Genomic DNA, 24,244 nt, shown 5'->3' on the forward strand with positions numbered 1-24,244 from the left:
TCTGATTGGTTAAATTCCTGTCGTCTTTTATCAACGTTATGACGTTGCTAGTTTTGAAATTTCAGCGGGACACCTTACGTGTTGATACTGGTGTTTTGAATTTGAATCAGTGCGTTAGAACTCTTCGTGCGTCGCTATAACTTTTAAACTAGCTACTAATTTTCTAGTGAACTATTTCGTCCAAACTTAAGCCATGTCTTTTTCAAGAGCTCCAGTGAAACGATTTAATGAAAATATCGGTAAGTTAAATAATGATTTAGCTGAGCAAACCTAGCCAACCAACGTTGCTTTCTTTGGCCATAACGTTAGCTGCTTTAAGTAGCTAGCTAAAACGTTAGCTAGATTAGCGCTAACGTAGCTATCCAACAATATTTTGTATACAATTGTTTACTAACTATCTAGTTAACATAAACCTAGTGCAGGGATGTCTAACGTTACTCCAATCCGCCAAGCAAAGGGCAAAACAAGTCCACGTCGGTTACGGTAACTAACGTTACATGCCATTACATTAACGTTAATTGGATGCCTATGTTGATAGTCAGGCCAATGTCTTTACACAGGCAGCCCAATTCTGATATTTTTTTCTCTCACTTTTGACAATAATTGAGAACATGAGAATTGGGCTGCCTGTGTTTTCATCATGTTTTGTCCAGGCTGCGCCCCAGCACCGGGCACATACGAGCTGAAACCAGGAGAGGTGAAGGGACCTGCCTCTTTCCACCGGTCAGAGCGCTTCAAACTGCTCAAGGCCAGTGGTGGTGAGTTTAACTGTCAGACAACTGAAGCTCTTCTCTAAAAAAATAATTATCATACCAAATAACTTTCAAACTTTTGACAGCTCTGTCAAGTTTTAGAACACCTCATTCAAGGGGTTTTCTTTATTTTTACTATTTTCTACATTGTAGAATAATAATGAAGACATCAGAACTATGAAATAACACATGGAATCATGTACTAACCAAAAAAGTGTTAAATAAATCAAAATATATGATCTATTTGTGATAATTCAAATAGCCACCTTTTGCCTTGACAGCTTTGTACACTCTTGGCATTCTCTCAACCAGCTTCATGAGGTAGTCACCTGGAATGCATTTACATTAACAGGTGTGCATTGTTAAAAGTTAATTTGTGTAATTTTTTTACTTAATGCGTTTGAGCCAATCAGTTGTGTTGTGACAAGGTAGTGGGGTATACAGAAGAAAGCCCTATTTGGTAAAAGACCAAGTCCATATTATGGCAAGAACAGCTCAAATAAGCAAAGAGAATGACAGTCCATCATCACTTTAAGACATGAAGGTCAGTCAATACTTACATTTCAAGAACTTTGAAAGTTTCTTCAAGTGCAGTTGCAAAAACCATCAGGCGCTATGATGAAACTGTCTCATGAGGACCGCCACAGGAAAGGAAGCAATGAGAATGAGAAGGAAGCAATGACAATGAGAAGAAGAGACCTTCTTGGGCCAAGAAACACGAGCAATGGACATTCGACCAGTGGAAATTTGTCCTCTGGTCTGGAGTCCAAATTTGTGATTTTTGGCTCCAACTGCCGTGTCTTTTTTAACATCATAAAGAATGGAGGAGGAGGTGTTATGGTGTGGGGGTGCTTTCCTGGTGACAATGTCAGTGATTTATTTAAAATTCAAGGCACACTTAACCAGCATGGTTACCACAGCATTCTGCAGCGATACGCCATCCCATCTGGTTTGCGTTTAGTGGGACTGTCATTTGTTTTTCAGCAGGACCATGACCCAACACACCTCCAGGCTGTTTAAGGGCTATTTGACCAAGAAGGAGAGTGATGGAGTGCTGCCTCAGATGACCTGGCCTCCACAATCGCCCGACCTCAACCTAATTGAGATGGTTTGGGATGAGTCGTACCTCAGAGTGAAGGAAAAGCAGCCAACAAGTGTTCATCATATGTGGGAACTCCTTCAAGACTGTTGGAAAAGCATTCCAGGTGAAGCTGGTTGAGAGAATGCCAAGTGTATGAAGCTGTCATCAAGGCAAAGGGTGGCTATTTGAAGAATCTCAAATATAAAAAATATTTTGATTTGTTGAACACTTCTTTGGTTTCTACATGATTCTGTGTTATTTCATAGTTTTGATGTCTTCACTATTATTCTACAATATAGAAAATAGTAAAAATAAAGAAAAACCATTGAATGAGTAGGTGTTCCAAAACTTTTGACCGGTAGTGTACAGCCTAGATGTTTTTACTTTCTACACCATTGTAATTTCACCACTCCCATTTTCTCTCCATTCAGCTCCTTTCATCCCACCACCATCTCCTTCTAAAGATGTGCCCATGTCACCTGTGGCTGTGCGTAGGACCATGTCTGTGGATGGCCTGGTAAGTTGGTGTTTCTTTTTTATTTTATTGAATATCCGAAACATACAATATACTTGCAGTGAAGCCGCTCAACAACTACACCACACCAGTCATCCAACAGACTCCCCTTCAGAGCGACACACAGAAGCATCCAGGGTCAATGTCCTGCTCAAGGGCACGTTGACAGATCTCCCACCAGGCCAAAAAGCGTGAACCCAAACCCCCCCACAGTTACCCAATAGCTGTCCCTCAACCATTCAAGACCCCCCCCCCACAAGAAGAAAAATATACAATTCAGTCCATTCCCCACCCCCAAGAACCCCCCAATGCACCAACAACCAAGAAAATGAACTAAGGAGAAAAAAGAAAAAGACAGAAGAAAACAACAAACAACAATGCAAAAAAAAAAAGGACATCAAAGACAACTAAAATCATAACAGCAATGCCAACTGTATATGTTTGTCTGCATGTCTGCCACTATTCAAAACACTCTCCTGCAACCTACCTCACCAAATGTGGTGCGGATCTGTTTTTTTTTTCTCCTCAAAGGTATTATTCACCTCGTATCCGAAATCTACAACAGAAGCTAGCCAGTAGTTAGCCAGCTCACAAGCTAACGTGGGTAGTTCAGCTAACCACAGCTAGCGCTTATCAGCTATCCTTTAGCTCGGAAAACTATTGCCAGTTTTGTACAACGCGACTCAGACCAGAGCATACCAGACCTATTTTCTCTCCATATCCCCGGATTTTTACCGCAAGCTCTGGACATTTACACCTGGATCTTGCAGCTAACTAGCTGCTATCCGAGTGACTATTGGCTAACATCAATTCCGGAGCAAACACCAATTATCCCGGAGCTAGCCAGCTGAAGAGTTCCATCAGCCACTCCTGGGCTACAATCACCTATCCGGACCCGTTTTACTGCCGATGCGGAGCCCCACCGGGCCTTCACGACTGGGATACCGACGTTATCTGCCCGAGGGAGTTATTCATCTAGCCAGAAGTTAGCCAGCTCACAAGCTAACGTGGGTAGTTCAGCTAACCACAGCTAGCGCTTATCAGCTATCCTTTAGCTCGGAAAACTATTGCCAGTTTTGTACAACGCGACTCAGACCAGAGCATACCAGACCTATTTTCTCTCCATATCCCCGGATTTTTACCGCAATCTCTGGACATTTACACCTGGATCTTGCAGCTAACTAGCTGCTATCCGAGTGACTATTGGCTAACATCAATTCCGGAGCAAACACCAATTATCCCGGAGCTAGCCAGCTGAAGAGTTCCATCAGCCACTCCTGGGCTAAAATTACCTATCCGGACCCGTTTTACTGCCGATGCGGAGCCCCACCGGGCCTTCACGACTGGGATACCGACGTTATCTGCCCGAGGGAGTTATTCAACTGGCCCCTCCATCGCGACGTAACCTGAACGCCCATATGCTAACTGCGGCCCGCTAATCGTTAGCTGTCTTGAGCATATCGGCTGCTATCTGAACAGGTCTATCGAACAATCTTACGCCGCGGGCTAGCTTAGTGGAGGCCTCACTGCTCCATCTACGGCTGCCCCCTGGACACTATGATCACTTGGCTACATAGCTGATGCTTGCTTGACTGTCCATTAATTCACGGTACTCCATTCCGTTTATTTGTGTTTTATCTGTCGGCTCTGTGCTTTAACTCAGGATCTGTGTGTAGTTAATCCGACCCTCTCTGCCTAGCCGTCGCCATTTTTACCTGCTGCTGCTGTGTTAACTGACTAGCTGCTGTTATCTCACCTGTTGTTTTAGCTAGCTCTCCCAATCAAGACCTGCAATCACTTTATGCCTTATTGTATGTCTCCCTCAAATATCAATATGCCTTGCATACTGTTGTTCAGGCTAGTTATCTTTGTTTTGGTTTGCAATGGACCCCGTAGTTCCACTCTCCGTACCTCTGATACCCCCTTCGTCCCACCCCCCACACATGCGGTGACCTCACCCATTGAGACCAGCATGTCCAGAGATACAACCTCTCTTATCATCACCCAGTGCCTGGGCTTGCCTCCGCTGTACCCACGCCCCACCATACCCCTGTCTGCACATTATGCCCAGAATCTATTCTACCACGCCCATAAATCTGCTCCTTTTATTCTTTGTCCCCAACGCTCTAGGCGACCAGTTTTGATAGCCTTTAGCCGCACCCTCATCCTACTACTCCTCTGTTCCTCGGGTGATGTGGAGGTAAACCCAGGCCCTGCATGTCCCCAGTCACCCTCATTTGTTGACTTCTGTGATCGAAAAAGCCTTGGCCTCATGCATGTCAACATCAGAAGCCTCCTCCCTAAGTTTGCCTTACTCACCGCTTTAGCACACTCTGCCAACCCTGATGTCCTTGCCGTGTCCGAATCCTGGCTTAGGAAGGCCACCAAAAATTCTGAGATTTCCATACCCAACTATAACACTTTCCGTCAAGATAGAACTGCCAAAGGGGGAGGAGTTGCAATCTACTGCAGAGATAGCCTGCAAAGTTCTGTCATACTTTCCAGGTCTATGCCCAAACAGTTCGAACTTCTAATTTTAAAAATTAATCTCTCCAGAAATAAGTCTCTCACTGTTGCCGCCTGCTACCGACCCCCCTCAGCTCCCAGCTGTGCCCTGGACACCATCTGTGAATTGATCGCTCCCCATCTAGCTACAGAGTTTGTTCTGTTAGGTGACCTAAACTGGGATATGCTTAACACCCCGGCAGTCCTACAATCCAAGCTTGATGCCCTCAATCTCACACAAATCATCAAGGAACCCACCAGGTACAACCCTAAATCCGTAAACATGGGCACCCTAATAGACATTATCCTGACCAACCTGCCCTCCAAATACACCTCTGCTGTCTTCAATCAAGATCTCAGCGATCACTGCCTCATTGCCTGTATCCGCCACGGGTCCGCGGTCAAACGACCACCCCTCATCACTGTCAAACGCTCCCTAAAACACTTCTGCGAGCAGGCCTTTCTAATGGACCTGGCCCGGGTACCCTGGAAGGATATTGACCTCATCCCGTCAGTTGAGGATGCCTGGTCATTCTTTAAATGTTACTTCCTCACCATATTAGACAAGCATGCTCCGTTCAAAAAATGCAGAACCAAGAACAGATATAGCCCTTGGTTCACTCCAGACCTGACTGCCCTCGACCAGCACAAAAACATCCTGTGGCGAACTGCAATAGCATCGAAGAGCCCCCGCGATATGCAACTGTTCAGGGAAGTCAGGAACCAATACACGCAGTCAGTCAGGAAAGCAAAGGCCAGCTTTTTCAAGCAGAAATTTGCATCCTGTAGCTCTAACTCCAAAAAGTTCTGGGATACTGTAAAGTCCATGGAGAACAAGAGCACCTCCTCCCAGCTGCCCACTGCACTGAGGCTAGGTAACACGGTCACCACCGATAAATCCGTGATAATCGAAGACTTCAACAAGCATTTCTCAATGGCTGGCCATGCCTTCCTCCTGGCGACTCCAACCTTGGCCAACAGCCCCGCCCCCCCCGCTGCTACTCGCCCAAGCCTCCCCAGCTTCTCCTTTACCCAAATCCAGATAGCAGATGTTCTGAAAGAGCTGGAAAACCTGGACCCATACAAATCAGCTGGGCTTGACAATCTGGACCCCCTATTTCTGAAACTGTCCGCCGCCATTGTCGCACCCCCTATCACCAGCCTGTTCAACCTCTCCTTCGTATCATCTGAGATCCCCAAGGATTGGAAAGCTGCCGCGGTCATCACCCTCTTCAAAGGGGGAGACACCCTGGACCCAAACTGTTACAGACCTATATCCATCCTGCCCTGCCTATCTAAGGTCTTCGAAAGCCAAGTCAACAAACAGATCACTGACCATCTCGAATCCCACCGTACCTTCTCCGCTGTGCAATCCGGTTTCCGAGCCGGTCATGGGTGCACCTCAGCCACGCTCAAGGTACTAAACGATATCATAACCGCCATCGATAAAAGACATTACTGTGCAGCCGTCTTCATCGACCTGGCCAAGGCTTTCGACTCTGTCAATCACCATATTCTTATCGGCAGACTCAGTAGCCTCGGTTTTTCTAATGACTGCCTTGCCTGGTTCACCAACTACTTTGCAGACAGAGTTCAGTGTGTCAAATCGGAGGGCATGTTGTCCGGTCCTCTGGCAGTCTCTATGGGGGTACCACAGGGTTCAATTCTCGGGCCGACTCTTTTCTCTGTATACATCAATGATGTTGCTCTTGCTGCGGGCGATTCCCTGATCCACCTCTACGCAGACGACACCATTCTATATACTTCCGGCCCTTCCTTGGACACTGTACTATCTAACCTCCAAACGAGCTTCAATGCCATACAACACTCCTTCCGTGGCCTCCAACTGCTCTTAAACGCTAGTAAAACCAAATGCATGCTTTTCAACCAATCGCTGCCTGCACCCGCACGCCCGACTAGCATCACCACCCTGGACGGTTCCGACCTAGAATATGTGGACATCTATAAGTACCTAGGTGTCTGGCTAGACTGCAAACTCTCCTTCCAGACTCATATCAAACATCTCCAATCCAAAATCAAAGCAAGAATCGTCTTTCTATTCCGCAACAAAGCCTCCTTCACTCACGCCGCCAAACTTACCCTAGTAAAACTGACTATCCTACCGATCCTCGACTTCGGCGATGTCATCTACAAAATAGCTTCCAATACTCTACTCAGCAAACTGGATGCAGTTTATCACAGTGCCATTCGTTTTGTTACTAAAGCACCTTATACGACCCACCACTGCGACCTGTATGCCCTAGTCGGCTGGCCCTCGCTACATGTTCGTCGTCAGACCCACTGACCCACCCAGGTCATCTACAAGGCTATGCTAGGTAAAGTGCCGCCTTATCTCAGTTCACTGGTCACGATGGCTACACCCACCTGCAACACGCGCTCCAGCAGGTGTATCTCACTGATCATCCCTAAAGCCAAAACCTCATTTGGACGCCTTTCCTTCCAGTTCTCTGCTGCCTGCGACTGGAACGAATTGCAAAAATCTCTGAAGTTGGAGACTTTTATCTCCCTCAACAACTTTAAAAATCTGCTATCTGAGCAGCTAACCGATCGCTGCAGCTGTACATAGTCCATCTGTAAACTACCCACCCAATTTACCTACCTCACCCCCATACTGCTTTTATTTATTTACTTTTCTGCTCTTTTGCACACCAGTATCTCTTCTTGCACATGATCATCTGATGATTTATCACTCCAGTGTTAATCTGCTAAATTGTAATTATTCGATTTATTGCCTACCTCATGCCTTTTGCACACATTGTATATAGATTCTCTTTTTCTACCATGTTATTGACTTGTTTATTGTTTACTCCATGTGTAACTCTGTGTTGTCTGTTCACACTGCTATGCTTTATCTTGGCCAGGTCGCAGTTGCAAATGAGAACTTGTTCTCAACTAGCCTACCTGGTTAAATAAAGGTGGAAAAAAAAAAAAAAAAAATTACATGTACAGTTGTGGCCAAAAGTTTTGAGAATGACACAAATATACATTTTCACAAAGTGCTGCTTCAGTGTCTTTAGATATTTTTGTCAGATGTTACTATGGAATACTGAAGTATAATTACAAGCATTTCATAACTGTCAAAGGCTTTCATTGACAATTTACATTAAGTTGATGCAAAGAGTCAATATTTGCGGTGTTGGCCCTTCTTTTTCAAGACCTCTGCAATCCGCCCTGGCATGCTGTCAATTAACTTCTGGGCCACATCCCGACTGATGGCAGCCCATTCTTGCATAATCAATGCTTGTAGTTTGTCAGAATTTGTGGGGTTTTGTTTGTCTACCCGCCTCTTGAGGATTGACCACAAGTTCTCAATGGGATTAAGGTCTGGGGAGTTTCCTGGCCATGGACCCAAAATATCGATGTTTTGTTCCCTGAGCCACTTAGTTATCACTTTTGCCTTATGGCAAGGTGCTCCATCATGCTGGAAAAGGCGTTGTTCGTCATACTGTTCCTGGATGGTTGGGAGAAGTTGCTCTCGGAGGATGTGTTGGTACCATTCTTTATTCATGGCTGTGTTCTTAGGCAAAATTGTGAGTGAGCCCACTCCCTTGGCTGAGAAGCAACCCCACACATGAATGGCCTCATGATGCTTTACTGTTGGCATGACACAGAACTGATGGTAGCGCTCACCTTGTCTTCTCCGGACAAGCTTTTTTCCCGAATGCCCCAAACAATCGGAAAGGGGATTCATCCGAGAAAATGACTTTATCCCAGTCCTCAGCAGTCCAATCCCTGTACCTTTTGCAGAATATCAGTCTGTCCCTAATGTTTTTCCTGGAGAGAAGTGGCTTCTTTGCTGCCCTTCTTGACACCAGGTCATCCTCCAAAAGTCTTCGCCTCACTGCGTGCAGTGAGGGCACCCTGAAGCTTTCTTCACAACAATTGATCCGCTCTCCTTGAAGTTCTTGATGATCCGATAAATGGTTGATTTAGGTGCAATCTTACTGGCAGCGATATCCTTGCCTGTGAAGCTCTTTTTGTGCAAAGCAATGATGACGGCACGTATTTCCTTGCAGGTAACCATTATTAACAGAGGAAGAAGAACTGATTCCAAGCACCACCCTCCTTTTGAAGCTTCCGGTCTGTTATGTGAACTCAGCCAGCATGACAGAGTGATCTCCAGCCTTGTCCTCGTCAACACTCACACCTGTGTTAACGAGAGAATCACTGACATGATGTCAGCTGGTCCTTTTGTGGCAGGGCTGAAAAACAGTGGAAATGTTTTTTTGGGACTATATGTAAATTGCCATCATACAAACTGAGGCAGCAGACTTTGTGAAAATTAATATTTGTGTCATTCTCAAACCTTTGGCCACGACTGTATGTGTGTGTTCTTGTATGCTTTTATTTGAATGAGTGTGTGTATATGCATGTGTACACCTGCACGGCATCAGCCTCAGGAAAACCGGCATTAGCTGTAAAAACACTGCCCCTCAGTGTCATTCAAACGTACGTTTTAGTAAGTTGGTGTTCACATAATAAACATATCCTCCTGGTTGGCACAGCCACATCATCAAGATAACCTTGTCAGATTTGACAGTTTACTCTAGGAACTAAATGGAAGCAAACATAATGAAACTGGGAGGGATCTACCTCAATTTGTCAAATAGAAACTCTTGTTTTTCTGTTTGGGGAAACAGTTTCTGTTGCAAAATGTTTTGCAACGGAATCCGACTAATGGTTTCACCCCTGGTGCTTTAAAGGGATAGTTCAGGATTTTGTCAATGGAGCCCTTTATCTACTTCCCCAGAGTCAGATAACATCATGTAAACCATTTTTGTCTGTCCAGTATGTTCTCAACTAGCCTACCTGGTTAAATAAAGGTTAAATAAAAAATAAATGAAGGAAGCCAATGCTAACTAGTGTTAGCTCAATGACTGAAATTCTACAGGAACACCTAGTATGATAGTTTTTCCCATACAAGCTGTTCCCGTAGACTGAGTCATTGCGCTAACGCTAGTTAGCAATAGCACTAATTCTAGTTGGCAGCTTCCTTCAAACTGAATGCATTGGCAAAAAAATGGTATCCATCATGAGTTCATCCGACTCTGGGGGAAAATAAATGAAGGCTTTCATTGCCAAAATCCTGAACTGTCCCTTGAACCTTAATGTAATGTCCTTCTGCAATTCATTCTTCCATTCCTCCTTCACCCAGGTTGATGGGTCCATGTCAAAGAAAGACAAGAGCGGCCTATCAATGCAGATGAAACAGCAGAAACTCCTGGAGAAAGAGGTAGCCTAGTTATACAGACTGGTTTGAGGAGAAAAAATATATATATATTGTCTTGTCTGCCCCAATAGCATACATACATTGTCAGTGTTACCAGTTAAATGAAAATTAAAGTGACGAGATTTATCATGGATGTGGACAAGGTTTTCCAGTTATCACAGCTGCTCTGACCTACCTTACTGCACGCTTTATTTTTTCCCTTCAATCTAATGCACTGATCCTCCCTGTCTCCTCCCTCGCTACTGTAGATCCGGGCCCTGGTGCAGCAGCGCGGGGAGCAGGACAGGCGCCTGGTAACCCTGGAGGAGGAGCTGAGGAAGGTGGAGGCCAAGCTGTTGTCTGCGGTCAGGGAGAAGACTGGTCTGGCAGCTAACGTCACCACCCTGGAGAGACAGCTGGCTGAGCTCAAGAAGACTAACGAGTTCCTCAAGAACAAGGTAGTGTGGTGTTTGATGGTAGAGTCAAACGTTGGTATGCTCAACTCAATGGGTTGCTTTCCTAACAGATTTGACCAAGTGCTGAAATTAAAAGCTATTTCAATGGAGAATCTCCATTTTTAAGAATGCTTTTTAGTCTTGGACTAGGCTTAATCTGTGCTTGGGAAACCGGCCCAATGGTCTTAAAGCAAAAGTCTTTAACTGCAGGGTTAAAAAGGTATAATCTGGGTCTAGTTGACAAAACAATACTATTATCGGGTACTACCACCAACTTGTTCAATAAGAAATGTTCACATGTTCTGTTTGTACCTTGTTTTGTAAATGTCTGATTGTGTTCCACCAGGTTTCTGCAGACACCACTAAGAAGAGGATCCAGTCTCTGTCTATGGAGCTGATGGAGGCCAGAAACAAATTGGACGTCAATGACCAGGTATGAACTAGAGGTCGATCGATTAATCGGAATGGCCGATTAATTAGTGCCGATTTTCAAGTTTTCATAACAATCGGAAATCGGTATTTTTGGACACCGATTTTCAAGTTTTTTGTGTGTTTTATTTTACACCTTTATTTAACTAGACAAGTCGGTTAAGAACACATTCTTATTTTCAATGACGGCCTAGGAACAGTGGGTTAACTGCCTTGTTCAGGTGCGGAACGACAGATTTTTACCTTGTCAGCTCAGGGATTCGTTTTTGCAACCTTCCGGTTACTAGTCCAACGCTCTAACCACCTGCCTTACATTGCACTCCATGAGGAGCCTGCATGGCAGGCTGACTACCTGTTACGCGAGGGCAGCAAGAAGCCAAGGTAAGTTGCTGCTAGAATTAAACTTATAAAAAACAATCAATCTTCACATAATCACTAGTTAACTACACATGGTTGATGATATTACTAGTTTATCTATCGTGTCCTGCGTTGCATATAATCGATGCGGTGCCTGTTAATTTCTAATGGAATCAAAGCCTACTTCGCCAAACGGGTGATGATTTAGCACTGTCGTTGCACCTAACCATAAATATCAATGTCTTTCTTTTAAAGTCAATACACAAGTCTTTATTTCCAAACCTGCATATTTAGTTAATATTGCCTGCTAACATGAATTTCTTATAATTAGGGAAATTGTGTCACTTCCCTCGCGTTCCGTGCAAGCAGTCAGGGTATATGCAGCAGTTTGGGCCGCCTGGCTTGTTGCGAACTGTGTGAAGTCCATTTATTCCTAACAAAGACCGTAATTAATTTGCCAGAATTGTACATAATTATGACACAACATTGAAGGTTGTACAATGTAACAGCAATATTTAGACTTATGGATTCCACCCGTTAGATAAAATACGGAACGGTTCCGTATTTCACTGAAAGAATAAACGTTTTGTTTTCGAAATGATAGTTTCCGGATTCGACCATATTAATGACCAAAGGTTCGTATTTCTGTGTGTTATTATGTTTATGATTTGATATTTGATAGAGCAGTCTGACTGAGCGATGGTAGGCAACAGCAGGCTCGTAAGCATTCATTCAAACATCACTTTTGTGCGTTTGCCAGCAGCTCTTCACAATGCTTCAAGCATTGAGCTGTTTATGACTTCAAGCCTATCAACTCCCGAGATTAGGCTGGTGTAACCGATGTGAAATGGCTAGCTAGTTAGCGGGGTGCGCGCTAATAGCGTTTCAATCGGTGACGTCACTCGCTCTGAGACTTGGAGTAGTTGTTCCCCTTGCTCAGCAAGGGCCGTGGCTTTTGTGGAGCGATGGGTAACGATGCTTCGAGGGTCGCTGTTGTTGATGTGTTCCTGGTTCGAGCCCAGGTAGGGGGCGAGGAGAGGAACGGAAGTTACACTGGCAATACTAAAGTGCCTATAAGAACATCCAATAGTCAAAGGTATATGAAATACAAATGGTATAGAGAGAAATAGTCCTATAATAACTACAACCTAAAACTTCTTAACTGGGAATATTGAAGACTCATGTTAAAAGGAACCACCAGCTTTCATATGTTCTCATGTTCTGAGCAAGGAACTTAAACGTTAGCTTTTTTACATGGCACATATTGCACTTTTACTTTCTTCTCCAACACTTTGTTTTTGCATTATTTAAACCAAATTGAACATGTTTCATTATTTATTTGAGGCTAAATTGATTTTATTGATATATTATATTAAGTTAAAATAAGTGTTCATTCAGTATTGTTGTAATTGTCATTATTACAAATAAAATACAAAAAATTGTCCGATTTAATCGGTATCGGCTTTTTTTGGTCCTCCAATAATCGGTATCGGCGTTGAAAAATCATAATCGGTCGACCTCTTGTTCATACACGCGTTCAGCACTACCCAAAGTGTTCAAATATTCAGATTGAAATATGCTGTGTAGAACATACTAATATGGCAAATAAATTCATACGTTGGCTCTATTCATGGCATTTCTATCTGCAAGGTTTGGTGACTGAAAGTGGCCCTGTTTACACACCATTTACTATCCTGTCTATCTAGTGGTGTTTGCCTTACCTCTTTCTCTCTAAATTATTAATGTGTGTGCTGATATTGTGTTTTTGTTCAGGAGCTGAGTTTCCTGCAGGTGTAGTTTGGATGGTTGAGTGACTGACAGTTGTTGTCCTATCAGGAGCTGAGTTTCCTGCAGATCAGTACAGAGGGCCAGGTGAAGTTGCTGGAGACAGACCTGGAGGCAGCCAGAGCTACACTCACCGCCCTGAGGGAGAGGAACAAGGACCTGGGTGAGACCACCTGACCTGACTGCCACATCGTTAACCTGCCTAGTGCTTATCAATCAATGAAATGTTTTTTATACAGAACATTTCTTACCAACAAAATCTTGTTCAAAGTTCTAAACTAAGAAAGGTGAGAAAGATGAACACAATTTAAAATTAAGAGATGCATTAAAATAGTCAAATAAGCCTGGGTTTACTCCTTACCCCTAATATAGTACCTGGCTTAGTTGGACTAAAAAAAATATATTAAAAAAAACGTTTTTTTAAATGTTTTGTTTTTCAGAGGACCTCCACCATGACACCAAAGTCCAGAACGAGGAGCTGGAGAATGATATGGATACGCTGCAAGGTAAGTTGTGTGTTTGTGTCCATTCTCCCATCCTCTGTATAATTCCTCCTTTAGATGGCATGATTGTAACCATGTGCTGTATCCCTGTCTCTCAGCTGTGATCCAGGAGCTGAGAGAGGAGGTCAATGTTCTTCAGGGTTACCTGGACACAGCCAATGACCACATCCAGGTACTATATACTGGTTACTGAGGGAAGAAACATGTAAGGAGACGCACACAAAGCAAGCCAAATGAAACTAGTTCAGACAGGACAAACCATTCGGGAAGGGAGAGGAATGGTAATAAAAAACACATCTCAATTAAAGGGAATGTTTCCAATTTATAGGGGAGGGGAGAGCTTAAAGGAGGGATAGAAGGAAGTAGAGGTTGATGCTTAGAGCTGTGTGGAGGGAGGGAACAAGGGATGAAATACTAACATTTTAAAACATTTATTTAACCTTTATTTAACTATGCAAGTCAGTTAAGAACAAATTCTTATTTTACAATGACGGCCAAACCCTCCCCTAACCCGGATGACGCTGGGCCAATTGTGAGCTGCCCTATGGGACTCCTGATCACGGCCGGTTGTGATACAGCCCGGGATCGAACCAGGGGCTGTAGGGACGCCTATAACACAGATGCTGTGCCACTCGGGAGCCTGTTAAACATACAAATAACTGAGGGAAGAAATGTGTATGGAGAAACTACTTGACTGGTCAATGATCATGCTTACATCGGGTTTTCAACGTAGACAGAAAATAATTCTAATTGAGGCTGTTATAACATGCTGTTGTGTCTCCTTAGGATCTGCGTATGAAGCTTCATGGGAAAACCGAGATGGTGAACAGCATCTCTGAGTCTCAGCAGGAGAAACTGGGGTGAGCAAATGCACATGTCCTCCCTGAACAACTTCTTTCAGAGTCATTGAAATTCAGGGTTTATTTTTCTGTCCTCTTGACCTCTTCCTATATTTCTGTCTACGTTGAAATTGATGACATCAGTTTCCAAGTTGTCTTGGTTGACATGCAAAACAAAAACACCTGATCTCACACCTTGTCCTTTTCTCTCAGCCATCTTGAGCAGAAACTTGAGCAGTGCACCGCGGAGCTCGAAAACTCTCAGAACACTCTCCGTCAGAAGGAGGAGGAGTCAGAGAAAGGTCAGCAGGACCTGCAGGCTTCCCGGGATGCTTTGCAGGAGACTGAGAAGCTTCTGGAGCAGCGAGAGGCGGAGCTGATGTCCTCCCAGAAGGCATTGGGAGAGATGGAGGTGCAGATGCAGCGGGCCAACCAGGAAGTGTCTGACTCCCAGAGTGCAGTGCGGCAGCAAGAGGCGGAGCTAGTGCGGCTGAGGGAGGTGCTGAGGAGGACAGGGGAGGAGCTGGATGAGAGAGTAGCTCACCTGGAAGAGAAGTGCAAGGTCCTGGAGGAGGAGAGAGGTACACAAACAATCCTAGTCCCTAATTATATTACTGAAATACCCTAAAGTACTAGACTCTTGATGGTTCCTTGTAGATCTGAAAGAATGGCTCTAATGGGAACTTATCTTAAGCAGATTTATCAGGAATTTTGGATCTTACTCTTTTCCAGTTTTCCTGAAGGGTCAGGTTTTGGGGAATTGTCTCTAGGTTGCTCTTATCTGTGTGGGCTCTATACCAAGTGTCTAGGTTGCTGTTATCAGTGTGGGCTCTATACCAAGTGTCTAGGTTTCTGTTATCAGTGTGGGCTCTATACCAAGTGTCTAGGTTGCTGTTATCAGTGTGGGCTCTATACCAAGTGTCTAGGTTGCTGTTATCAGTGTGGGCTCTATACCAAGTGTCTAGGTTGCTGTTATCAGTGTGGGCTCTATACCAAGTGTCTAGGTTGCTGTTATCAGTGTGGGGTCTATACCAAGTGTCTAGGTTGCTGTTATCAGTGTGGGCTCTATACCAAGTGTCTAGGTTGCTGTTATCAGTGTGGGCTCTATACCAAGTGTCTAGGTTGCTGTTATCAGTGTGGGGTCTATACCAAGTGTCTAGGTTGCTGTTATCAGTGTGGGCTCTATACCAAGTGTCTAGGTTGCTGTTATCAGTGTGGGGTCTATACCAAGTGTCTAGGTTGCTGTTATCAGTGTGGGCTCTATACCAAGTGTCTAGGTTGCTGTTATCAGTGTGGGCTCTATACCAAGTGTCTAGGTTGCTGTTATCAGTGTGGGGTCTATACCAAGTGTCTAGGTTGCTGTTATCAGTGTGGGGTCTATACCAAGTGTCTAGGTTGCTGTTATCAGTGTGGGGTCTATACCAAGTGTCTAGGTTGCTGTTATCAGTGTGGGGTCTATACCAAGTGTCTAGGTTGCTGTTATCAGTGTGGGGTCTATACCAAGTGTCTAGGTTGCTGTTATCAGTGTGCGGTCTATACCAAGTGTCTAGGTTGCTGTTATCAGTGTGGGCTCTATACCAAGTGTCTAGGTTGCTGTTATCAGTGTGGGGTCTATACCAAGTGTCTAGGTTGCTGTTATCAGTGTGGGCTCTATACCAAGTGTCTAGGTTGCTGTTATCAGTGTGGGGTCTATACCAAGTGTCTAGGTTGCTGTTATCAGTGTGGGGTCTATACCAAGTGTCTAGGTTGCTGTTATCAGTGTGGGCTCTATACCAAGTGTCTAGGTTGCTGTTATCAGTGTGGGGTCTATACCAAGTGTCTAGGTTGCTGTTATCAGTGTGGGCTCTATACCAAGTGTCTAGGTTGCTGTTATCAGTGTGGGGTCTATACCAAGTGTCTAGGTTGCTGTTATCAGTGTGGGGTCTATATCAAGTGTCTAGGTTGCTGTTATCAGTGTGGGGTCTATACCAAGTGTCTAGGTTGCTGTTATCAGTGTGGGGTCTATACCAAGTGTCTAGGTTGCTGTTATCAGTGTGGGGTCTATATCAAGTGTCTAGGTTGCTGTTATCAGTGTGGGCTCTATACCAAGTGTCTAGGTTGCTGTTATCAGTGTGGGGTCTATACCAAGTGTCTAGGTTGCTGTTATCAGTGTGGGGTCTATACCAAGTGTCTAGGTTGCTGTTATCAGTGTGGGGTCTATACCAAGTGTCTAGGTTGCTGTTATCAGTGTGGGGTCTATACCAAGTGTCTAGGTTGCTGTTATCAGTGTGGGGTCTATACCAAGTGTCTAGGTTGCTGTTATCAGTGTGGGCTCTATACCAAGTGTCTAGGTTGCTGTTATCAGTGTGGGGTCTATACCAAGTGTCTAGGTTGCTGTTATCAGTGTGGGGTCTATACCAAGTGTCTAGGTTGCTGTTATCAGTGTGGGGTCTATACCAAGTGTCTAGGTTGCTGTTATCAGTGTGGGGTCTATACCAAGTGTCTAGGTTGCTGTTATCAGTGTGGGGTCTATACCAAGTGTCTAGGTTGCTGTTATCAGTGTGGGCTCTATACCAAGTGTCTAGGTTGCTGTTATCAGTGTGCGGTCTATACCAAGTGTCTAGGTTGCTGTTATCAGTGTGGGCTCTATACCAAGTGTCTAGGTTGCTGTTATCAGTGTGGGCTCTATACCAAGTGTCTAGGTTGCTGTTATCAGTGTGGGGTCTATACCAAGTGTCTAGGTTGCTGTTATCAGTGTGGGGTCTATACCAAGTGTCTAGGTTGCTGTTATCAGTGTGGGCTCTATACCAAGTGTCTAGGTTGCTGTTATCAGTGTGGGCTCTATACCAAGTGTCTAGGTTGCTGTTATCAGTGTGGGGTCTATACCAAGTGTCTAGGTTGCTGTTATCAGTGTGGGGTCTATATCAAGTGTCTGTGTATCTGTCTTTAGTTAGTAGCCAGGGGAGAGTGGAGGAGCTGAAGGCAGAGCTGAGCCTCCTGCGGGAGAACAGAAGGAGTGAGAAGGAGGTGCAGGAGCAGCTGGAGCAGACACACGCCTCCCTGGCTGAGGAGCTGAAGCAGGAAAAGGTTAGTGGTGTTGGGGATGACTTGAATCCAATATGGCACCCATTAAAATCCTACATCTGACTCCCCTCTCGTTCTCCCCAGGAGCATGCAGCCTCCCTGGCCTCGGTGCTGGAGGGGTTGAGGGAGGAGACAGAGGAGGAGAGGAAACAGTTGGAGGATGAGTTGGAGGAGGCTCTAGGAGAGCTGTCGGTACTGGAGTTGCAGGACGAGCGGAGAGAGGAGGCCCTACAGGGTCTCCAACAGGAGAAGACAGAGTTGGAGAGAGAGCTGACTGAGACCAGAGCACTGCTAGACAGGTGAGGGGTCTGGAGGTTTAACGCGGAACTGAAAACGTGAATGAAATGCGCTTTGTCGGCTTTGTTTTTAACATCTTTTGAAATAGTGTTTCAAATAAGAGAAGTTGGTTGGCTGGCGTTGCCATGGAGTTTAGCTACAAGTTTAGCTGCAGTCAGACTGAACTGAATTGACGATTTTGCATCCCAAATAGTTACTCATTGTGCAGGGCTTGACTGAAAGCTCGAGTCACTTGTCGCCCCCCCCCTTCCAAAAGGTCCACAACATCATTTCAGCAAGGACTCACTTTGCAAAATGAAGTCCATTGTTATTAATACAGAAAATCTGACAAATGTAGGCTTCAATCTGTCTATTGGCTTCTTTGCATATTCAGGCCTGTCTCAAAATACAACGCTGCCCCTTTAAGGCTCTCCTGGAGTATGGTTGGCCACGCTTCATAGCCAATAAAATATTGCAACGTAAAAATTACAACCAAATACTTTTTATGTCTTTGTAAAATAGTCACATTATTTAATTAATAAGCGATCAAAAAGCATATTTTTTTGCAGCAGCATTTTTTCTCCACTTTTTACCTGTTTTTCTCCACAATTTGGTGATTTCCAACTGGTAGTTAGTCTTGTCCCACTGCTGCAACTCCCGTACGGACTCGGGAGAGGCGACGGTGGAGAGTCGTGTGTCCTCCGAAACACCACCCTGCTGAGCTGCACTGCTTCTTGACACACTGCTTGCGTAACCTGGAAACCTGCCGCACCAGTGTGTCGGAGGAAACACTGTACACTTGGCGACTGAAGTCAGCTTGCATGCGCCCGGCCGTCACAAGGGCGCAGTGGGACAAGGACATCCCGGCCGGCCAAACCCTCCCCTAACCCACGCTGGGCCAATTGTGCGCTGCCTCATGGGTCTCCTGGTTTCAGCTGATTGCGACACAGCCTGGGATCGAACCCGGGTCTGTAGTGACACCTCTAGCACTGCGATGCAGTGCCTTAGACCACAGCACCACTCGGGAGGCCCAAGGTAGACTAGTTCTAAGCAAGGTAACTAACTAAGATATGCTTATGTACTGTATCACTGATCTGAAACATTTAGCTTGCTAATGTAGCCTAAATGAAGTGTATGCTATTAGCTGTTTACTCTCTCATATGCAACTCCAAAAGCTTACGGAGGTTGTGAAATATGAACCTGAGACTTGCATGCTTTTGAAAATATAAATTGCTATTCTTTTCTATGCATGTCATGATGATGATGATGGTCCCAATCTACCACCCTACGCTTGCTCCCTACTAGGCATAGAATTCACCCCTCAGCTTAGTTTATAGAAGGGCTTACGACCAGCTGGTGCAACCTGCCCCTGGGGATTGAAAAAGACAACCCGGCGCCCCTGGGGATTGAAAAAGACAACCCGGCGCCCCTGGGGATTGAAAAAGACAACCCGGCGCCCCTGGGGATTGAAAAAGACAACCGGCCCCCCCTGGGGATTGAAAAAGACAACCGGCCCCCCCTGGGGATTGAAAAAGACAACCGACCCCCCCTGGGGATTGAAAAAGACAACCGGCCCCCCCTGGGGATTGAAAAAGACAACCGGCCCCCCCTGGGGATTGAAAAAGACAACCGGCGCCTAGGGATGCAATACAATTCTACTCTGACGCAGTCTACGGAAATTGGGAGAAAGAACACTGCTTAAAATATTGCATCCGGAGGACAATCTGATCCAATAATCAGAGTAAATTTTAGATTTATTTTTTATTTTTTTACTTGTCCATTCAGGCAACTTAAATCTATATTCTGCTTGCCTGACAATTACATCTTTTTTTTCTTGTCCCGGGAAAGCAGACAAGTGTTAATGTCGAGCCCTGTTATGTGATTAAGATTAGGAATTCAGCACCTCCCCTTTGCTCAAACTGTTCCTTTCAACGTTGTTTGTTGTCTCCATCCAGGAGGAGCAGTGACGTGCAGGAGGTACACTCTGCTGCCATGAGGAGGCTGCAGGAGGAACACACCACCTCCCGCAGCAAGATAGGAGACCTGGCCACTGAACTGGAGAGGTACGGAGTTGACCTGTTGTTCAATACTAATGTGTTTAAAGGGACTCTTTCACTCTCCTTTCACAAAGAAAAAAAACACTTTCCTTCTTGTTTCATTAAAGGTAACTTGATGGATGAAAACATCTGAAACTGCATTTTAAGTGAACTGTCCCTTTAACTTTGGGTTAAAGTATTAGCAGTCATGGCTCTGTAAAAGCTGATTTATGGTCAATCGGATTCTGCAGTGTCAGTAGAGCATTAATGACAGTTCGGGGCAGTCATACTTCTTGCGCTTCGTGGAGCGGAGAAGAGCTGTTGTCTAGGAGGAAGTGAGTTTGTGTTTATACAGGACGTTCCGCCCCCACCTACCGCCAATGCAGAGATATACGGAGCACTCTGCAATGCAATTTGTTTGGCGGGAGATGCATGGCATCGCCGTACGGAGCTTGATTTGGCATCCGGAGGCTCTGCATCTGTCACACCCTCCGTACGGAGCCTCCACACCACATCCTCAGATCAAGCATAAATCGGCTTTAAGACTTCAAAATGTTTATTTTGTTCCACCAGCTCCAGGCAGGCCCTGAAGGGAGCAGAGGAGAGGGGTAGAGCGCTGGAGGAGGAGGTGGAGAGGGTGACTAAGCAGATGAAAGAAGAGATGGAGAGAATGAATCAGCGTAAGGAGGTGGAGTTGAAGAAAGTGAGGGAGGAGATGGAGGAGGAGCAGGAGAAACATCTAGCTGATCAGCAGGCTCAGGAGAAAGCAAGAGCGGAGTATGCAAGGTGAGCTCATCATAAGGATTCTTCTCAATATCTGGTGATTGAATGTGCAACCTCTGACGCTCTCCCTTCTCTCGGTCCCGCACCCCCCCCCCCCCCCCCCTCTAGAATGCTGTTGGCGGCACAGACTCGTCTAGCTCAGAGAGATGAGGAGATGAAGAGGGCTGAGGAGGAGGTGCAGAGACAGCTGCAGGAGGAGAGGATGGAGAAAGAGGAGGTTCAAAGGCTACTGGAGCAGGAGAAAGGAGAGAGGGAGATGCAGAGGAGAGACTTGAAGCAATGGATGTCAGAGGAGGTGGGGAGGCTAGAGAGACTGGTTGATGTGGTAGAGGAGGAGAAGATAGCTCTTCAGTGCTTGGTAGGAGAGGTGCAGAAGGAGAAACTGAGCCTTCACAACCAGTTGGAGAAGATGGAGGATCAGGTAAAGAAAGACCTGCCCTGTCTAGAGAACCACATGAAGGAGGTAGAGAAAGAGAGGGATGATCTGAAAACAGTAGTGGAGATGTTTGAAATGGACAAACAGGGCCTTCAGAACCAGGTAGAACTAATACAAAACCGACTGATGAAGGCAGAAGAACAGAGAGCGAGTCTCCAGAGCCAGGTAGAACTGATGGAAGAGAAGGTTTCTCTCCAGAACCAGGTGGACCCAGTTGTCAAGGATACGGTTTCTCTCCAGAACCAGGTGGACCCAGTTGTCCAGGAGAAGGTTTCTCTCCAGAACCAGGTGGACCCAGTTGTCCAGGAGAAGGTTTCTCTCCAGAACCAGGTGGACCCAGTTGTCAAGGATACGGTTTCTCTCCAGAACCAGGTGGACCCAGTTGTCCAGGAGAAGGTTTCTCTCCAGTGGGAGATGGAGGAACAGAGAAGAGACTTTCAGAGACAGCTGGTGGCAACTCAGGACAAGAGGTGAGGAGAACCAGGAATCACTGACGGGCTGTGAAGATCAGGGCCTGTATTCATGAACTGTCTGAGTGCTGTTCTTGGATCAATTTCCCCTTTCAGATGCATGAATACATGAAATTGCATGGACAGGGGGGAACTGAGCCTGGAGCCGCACCCTACTCTGAGACTTTATGAATACGGGCCCAGATCATCAAGTAGAAGACAATGGTATTATAACACCAAAGGATAGGGTCTCAATACACTGTTCCAACTCTGTCCTTTCCTCTCTCAGTGATGCAGAGACAGAACACTGGAGGAGACAGTACGAGGAGCTCTACGCTAAGGTCAAGCCCTTCCAGGTCAGTCACAGCAGAGGCAAGGGGTCACCACTGCTGCATTATGGGAAATGTAGTTCCTCAGATGTTTTCTGTGTTGCTGCCAATGGTCATGTATATTCCCACATATGAGTAGAAGGGGTACACCCATCATTGACTTAAACAGGGGAGAGCCCATTCTACTGTTTCAAATTCTATGTTCCCCCCATCTCTTCCTCCGGTTGGTCTGGCCCTGCAGGAGCAGCTGAATGGGTTTGCTGCGGAGCGGGACGCGCTACTGAACGAGAATGGGGCGAACCAGGAGGAGCTGACCCGGCTCGCGGATGCCTACGCTCGTCTGCTAGGCCACCAGAACCAGAAACAGAAGATCAGACACGTGGTGAAGCTCAAAGATGAGAACGTCTCCCTCAAACAGGTCAGATGCCTCCACCTGGTTGACAGATTTAAATACTGTATAAGCATGGGCTATATTGATTGGAGTTAACAAAATATGATTATAGCAACACACACACTTTAGTTACCACCAAACTGTGGAGTAGAAGTTTCACCATTGTTTTCATATATCCACTTCTTTTAAATCCACGAAGGGAATGGGTGTTGGTAAAAGCTTTTTGGTGATCTACAGTCAGACATGATTGTAAAGTGTGTGTGTGTGTGTAGGAGCTGTCTAAGCTGCGTGCCCAGGTGTCCCGTCAGAAAAAGGGAGGCCAGCCACAACGCAGGGTTGACCCCACCAAAGCCTTGAACCACCAGGACAGCAAGGAGAACGAGCAGCCTGCTGCCACACCTCTCAGACAGGGTGAGTACACACCAGCGTTTCTTTTAGTGAGTAATTGACAGCATTTGGCCAATTTTTAAAGACATAGAAACCGTCACATGAACATTGTCTGACAGAAAATATCCTGATGAATATCAATCACATTGGCTGCATGGCAGTTGGTTCAGGTTGTCTTTCAATGGCATCACCTCTACTCTGCCTGTCTTGATCTTATGCTCCCATAGTGAACTTACAACAACTTGGCCCAACCTGTGACAGACACAGCTGTTTTTGGCTTATGGGAGAAGTGTTCATGTATTTTATGAATGCTTTTTCTAGATTAATCTACCCAAGAACTGACAAATGTCCACTAATGCTTGTTTGCGTCGGGTATATCTAGCTTTTACAATGTTAAACATTTCAAGATAGCCAGCTACAGATGTCGGGTCTTAATTTGAGCTAGATTGCTATAGCAGGAAAATAATCCTACAGCAACAGGAAATGTGGATTATAATTAATGGACATTTTTGTTGGGGCTGATAAAAATAAAAAGTTTTTTTTTTTTAATTGGGGAAAATCATGTCTGAAATTTGAGTCGAAATTGCAAACTTCAGAAGCTTTTTTTAAACCTGAAATGTGCCCCTCATCAGAGGACAACATAAATGTGCCCCTCATCAGAGGACAACATAAATGTGCCCCTCATCAGAGGACAAACATTTTGTTACATATACATTTTATGGACATGGTGCCTTTTTATATGAGTTACTTATTACATATGGATACGGTAGATAAATAGTATATTTGGGTAAAACTCTGTACGGACATTTTGACCGTCACAAATTTTCCCAAAGGAAAATGCTGCAACTAACTCTAATCCTGTCTCTTTCAGGAAACCGCTGTTGAAAGTTAGACAATGGACAGACCCTCATAGAAAGCACCAACTGGGTGAACAGGACACCTCCTGTTGAGTCAAGAGAATGTCATGGTCTTGCGTAATATTTAATTGTCATTTGAAACCAAATGCTCTGAAAAGCTACTTGGTGAATCAGTAAGGGGGGTGGGGGTGTTTGTAACCCTCTATGTTTTAGGAGAAACAAAGGCCTTTATTTTAACATCCTATAGAGCAATTATGTCAGTTTCGGCATGTAACATGCTCGTCATTCTTTTGCTACAGCATTCATATTAAGCACAAAATGTTTTTTGTTTTCTTCAACATAACATAGTTGTGTTGTACATGTTTAGCTCTATTCATTTTAACATTTTTTGTTTTGTCTAATCAACATTTTTGGTTGATTAGACATTCCCATCTTATTTCTAGAAGATGGGAATGTAACTTCTCTCTCTCTTCACTGTTTGACCTTTTTTACTTTCTTCCAACAGACTGACTTTTGTAAATAAAGCCCCATCTCTTTTCCTTCACACTGAGAAGCGGGAGGATTGTTTTAATTAAATGTATCGAGTGTGTTTTCCATAAGGGGTCCCAGTGGGATCATCCCATACAAGCCTGTTGACAGTACTGCTATACCTTACCCTTACCTGACATGTGCCTGTTCATTCACAAATGGGGGAACACTTTGAAATGAAAAAATGAGTTGTGTTAACATCGCATACCTATGAACTCTTATACTTGTTTGATCAGACACTACTGTGAACCAGCGTACC

The 24,244-nt window shown here is 45.0% G+C and overlaps 1 protein-coding gene across 2 annotated transcripts; it reads left to right on the forward strand.

Annotated features, from left to right (window-relative positions):
• Positions 1 to 55: 55 nt before the first annotated feature.
• Positions 56 to 24,001, forward strand: LOC139581634 (hyaluronan mediated motility receptor-like). 2 transcript variants are annotated; one of them, XM_071411597.1, is made up of 20 exons: positions 56 to 239; positions 654 to 758; positions 2,265 to 2,350; positions 10,029 to 10,106; positions 10,352 to 10,540; positions 10,884 to 10,970; positions 13,160 to 13,271; positions 13,549 to 13,614; positions 13,710 to 13,783; positions 14,398 to 14,471; positions 14,664 to 15,031; positions 17,380 to 17,516; positions 17,598 to 17,812; positions 19,745 to 19,852; positions 20,399 to 20,611; positions 20,717 to 21,514; positions 21,783 to 21,849; positions 22,064 to 22,240; positions 22,486 to 22,624; positions 23,472 to 24,001. In XM_071411597.1, exons 1-20 carry the CDS (start codon positions 194 to 196, stop codon positions 23,483 to 23,485), a joined length of 3,153 nt encoding a protein of 1,050 aa, XP_071267698.1. In that variant the 5' UTR covers positions 56 to 193; the 3' UTR covers positions 23,486 to 24,001. The 2 variants fall into 2 exon arrangements, with proteins under 2 accessions (XP_071267698.1, XP_071267697.1); XM_071411596.1 differs by lacking the exon at positions 56 to 239 and adding an exon at positions 1,737 to 1,957.
• Positions 24,002 to 24,244: the final 243 nt, after the last annotated feature.

Source organism: Salvelinus alpinus, chromosome 7 (assembly GCF_045679555.1).
Source record: "Salvelinus alpinus chromosome 7, SLU_Salpinus.1, whole genome shotgun sequence".
Lineage (NCBI taxonomy): Eukaryota > Metazoa > Chordata > Actinopteri > Salmoniformes > Salmonidae > Salvelinus > Salvelinus alpinus.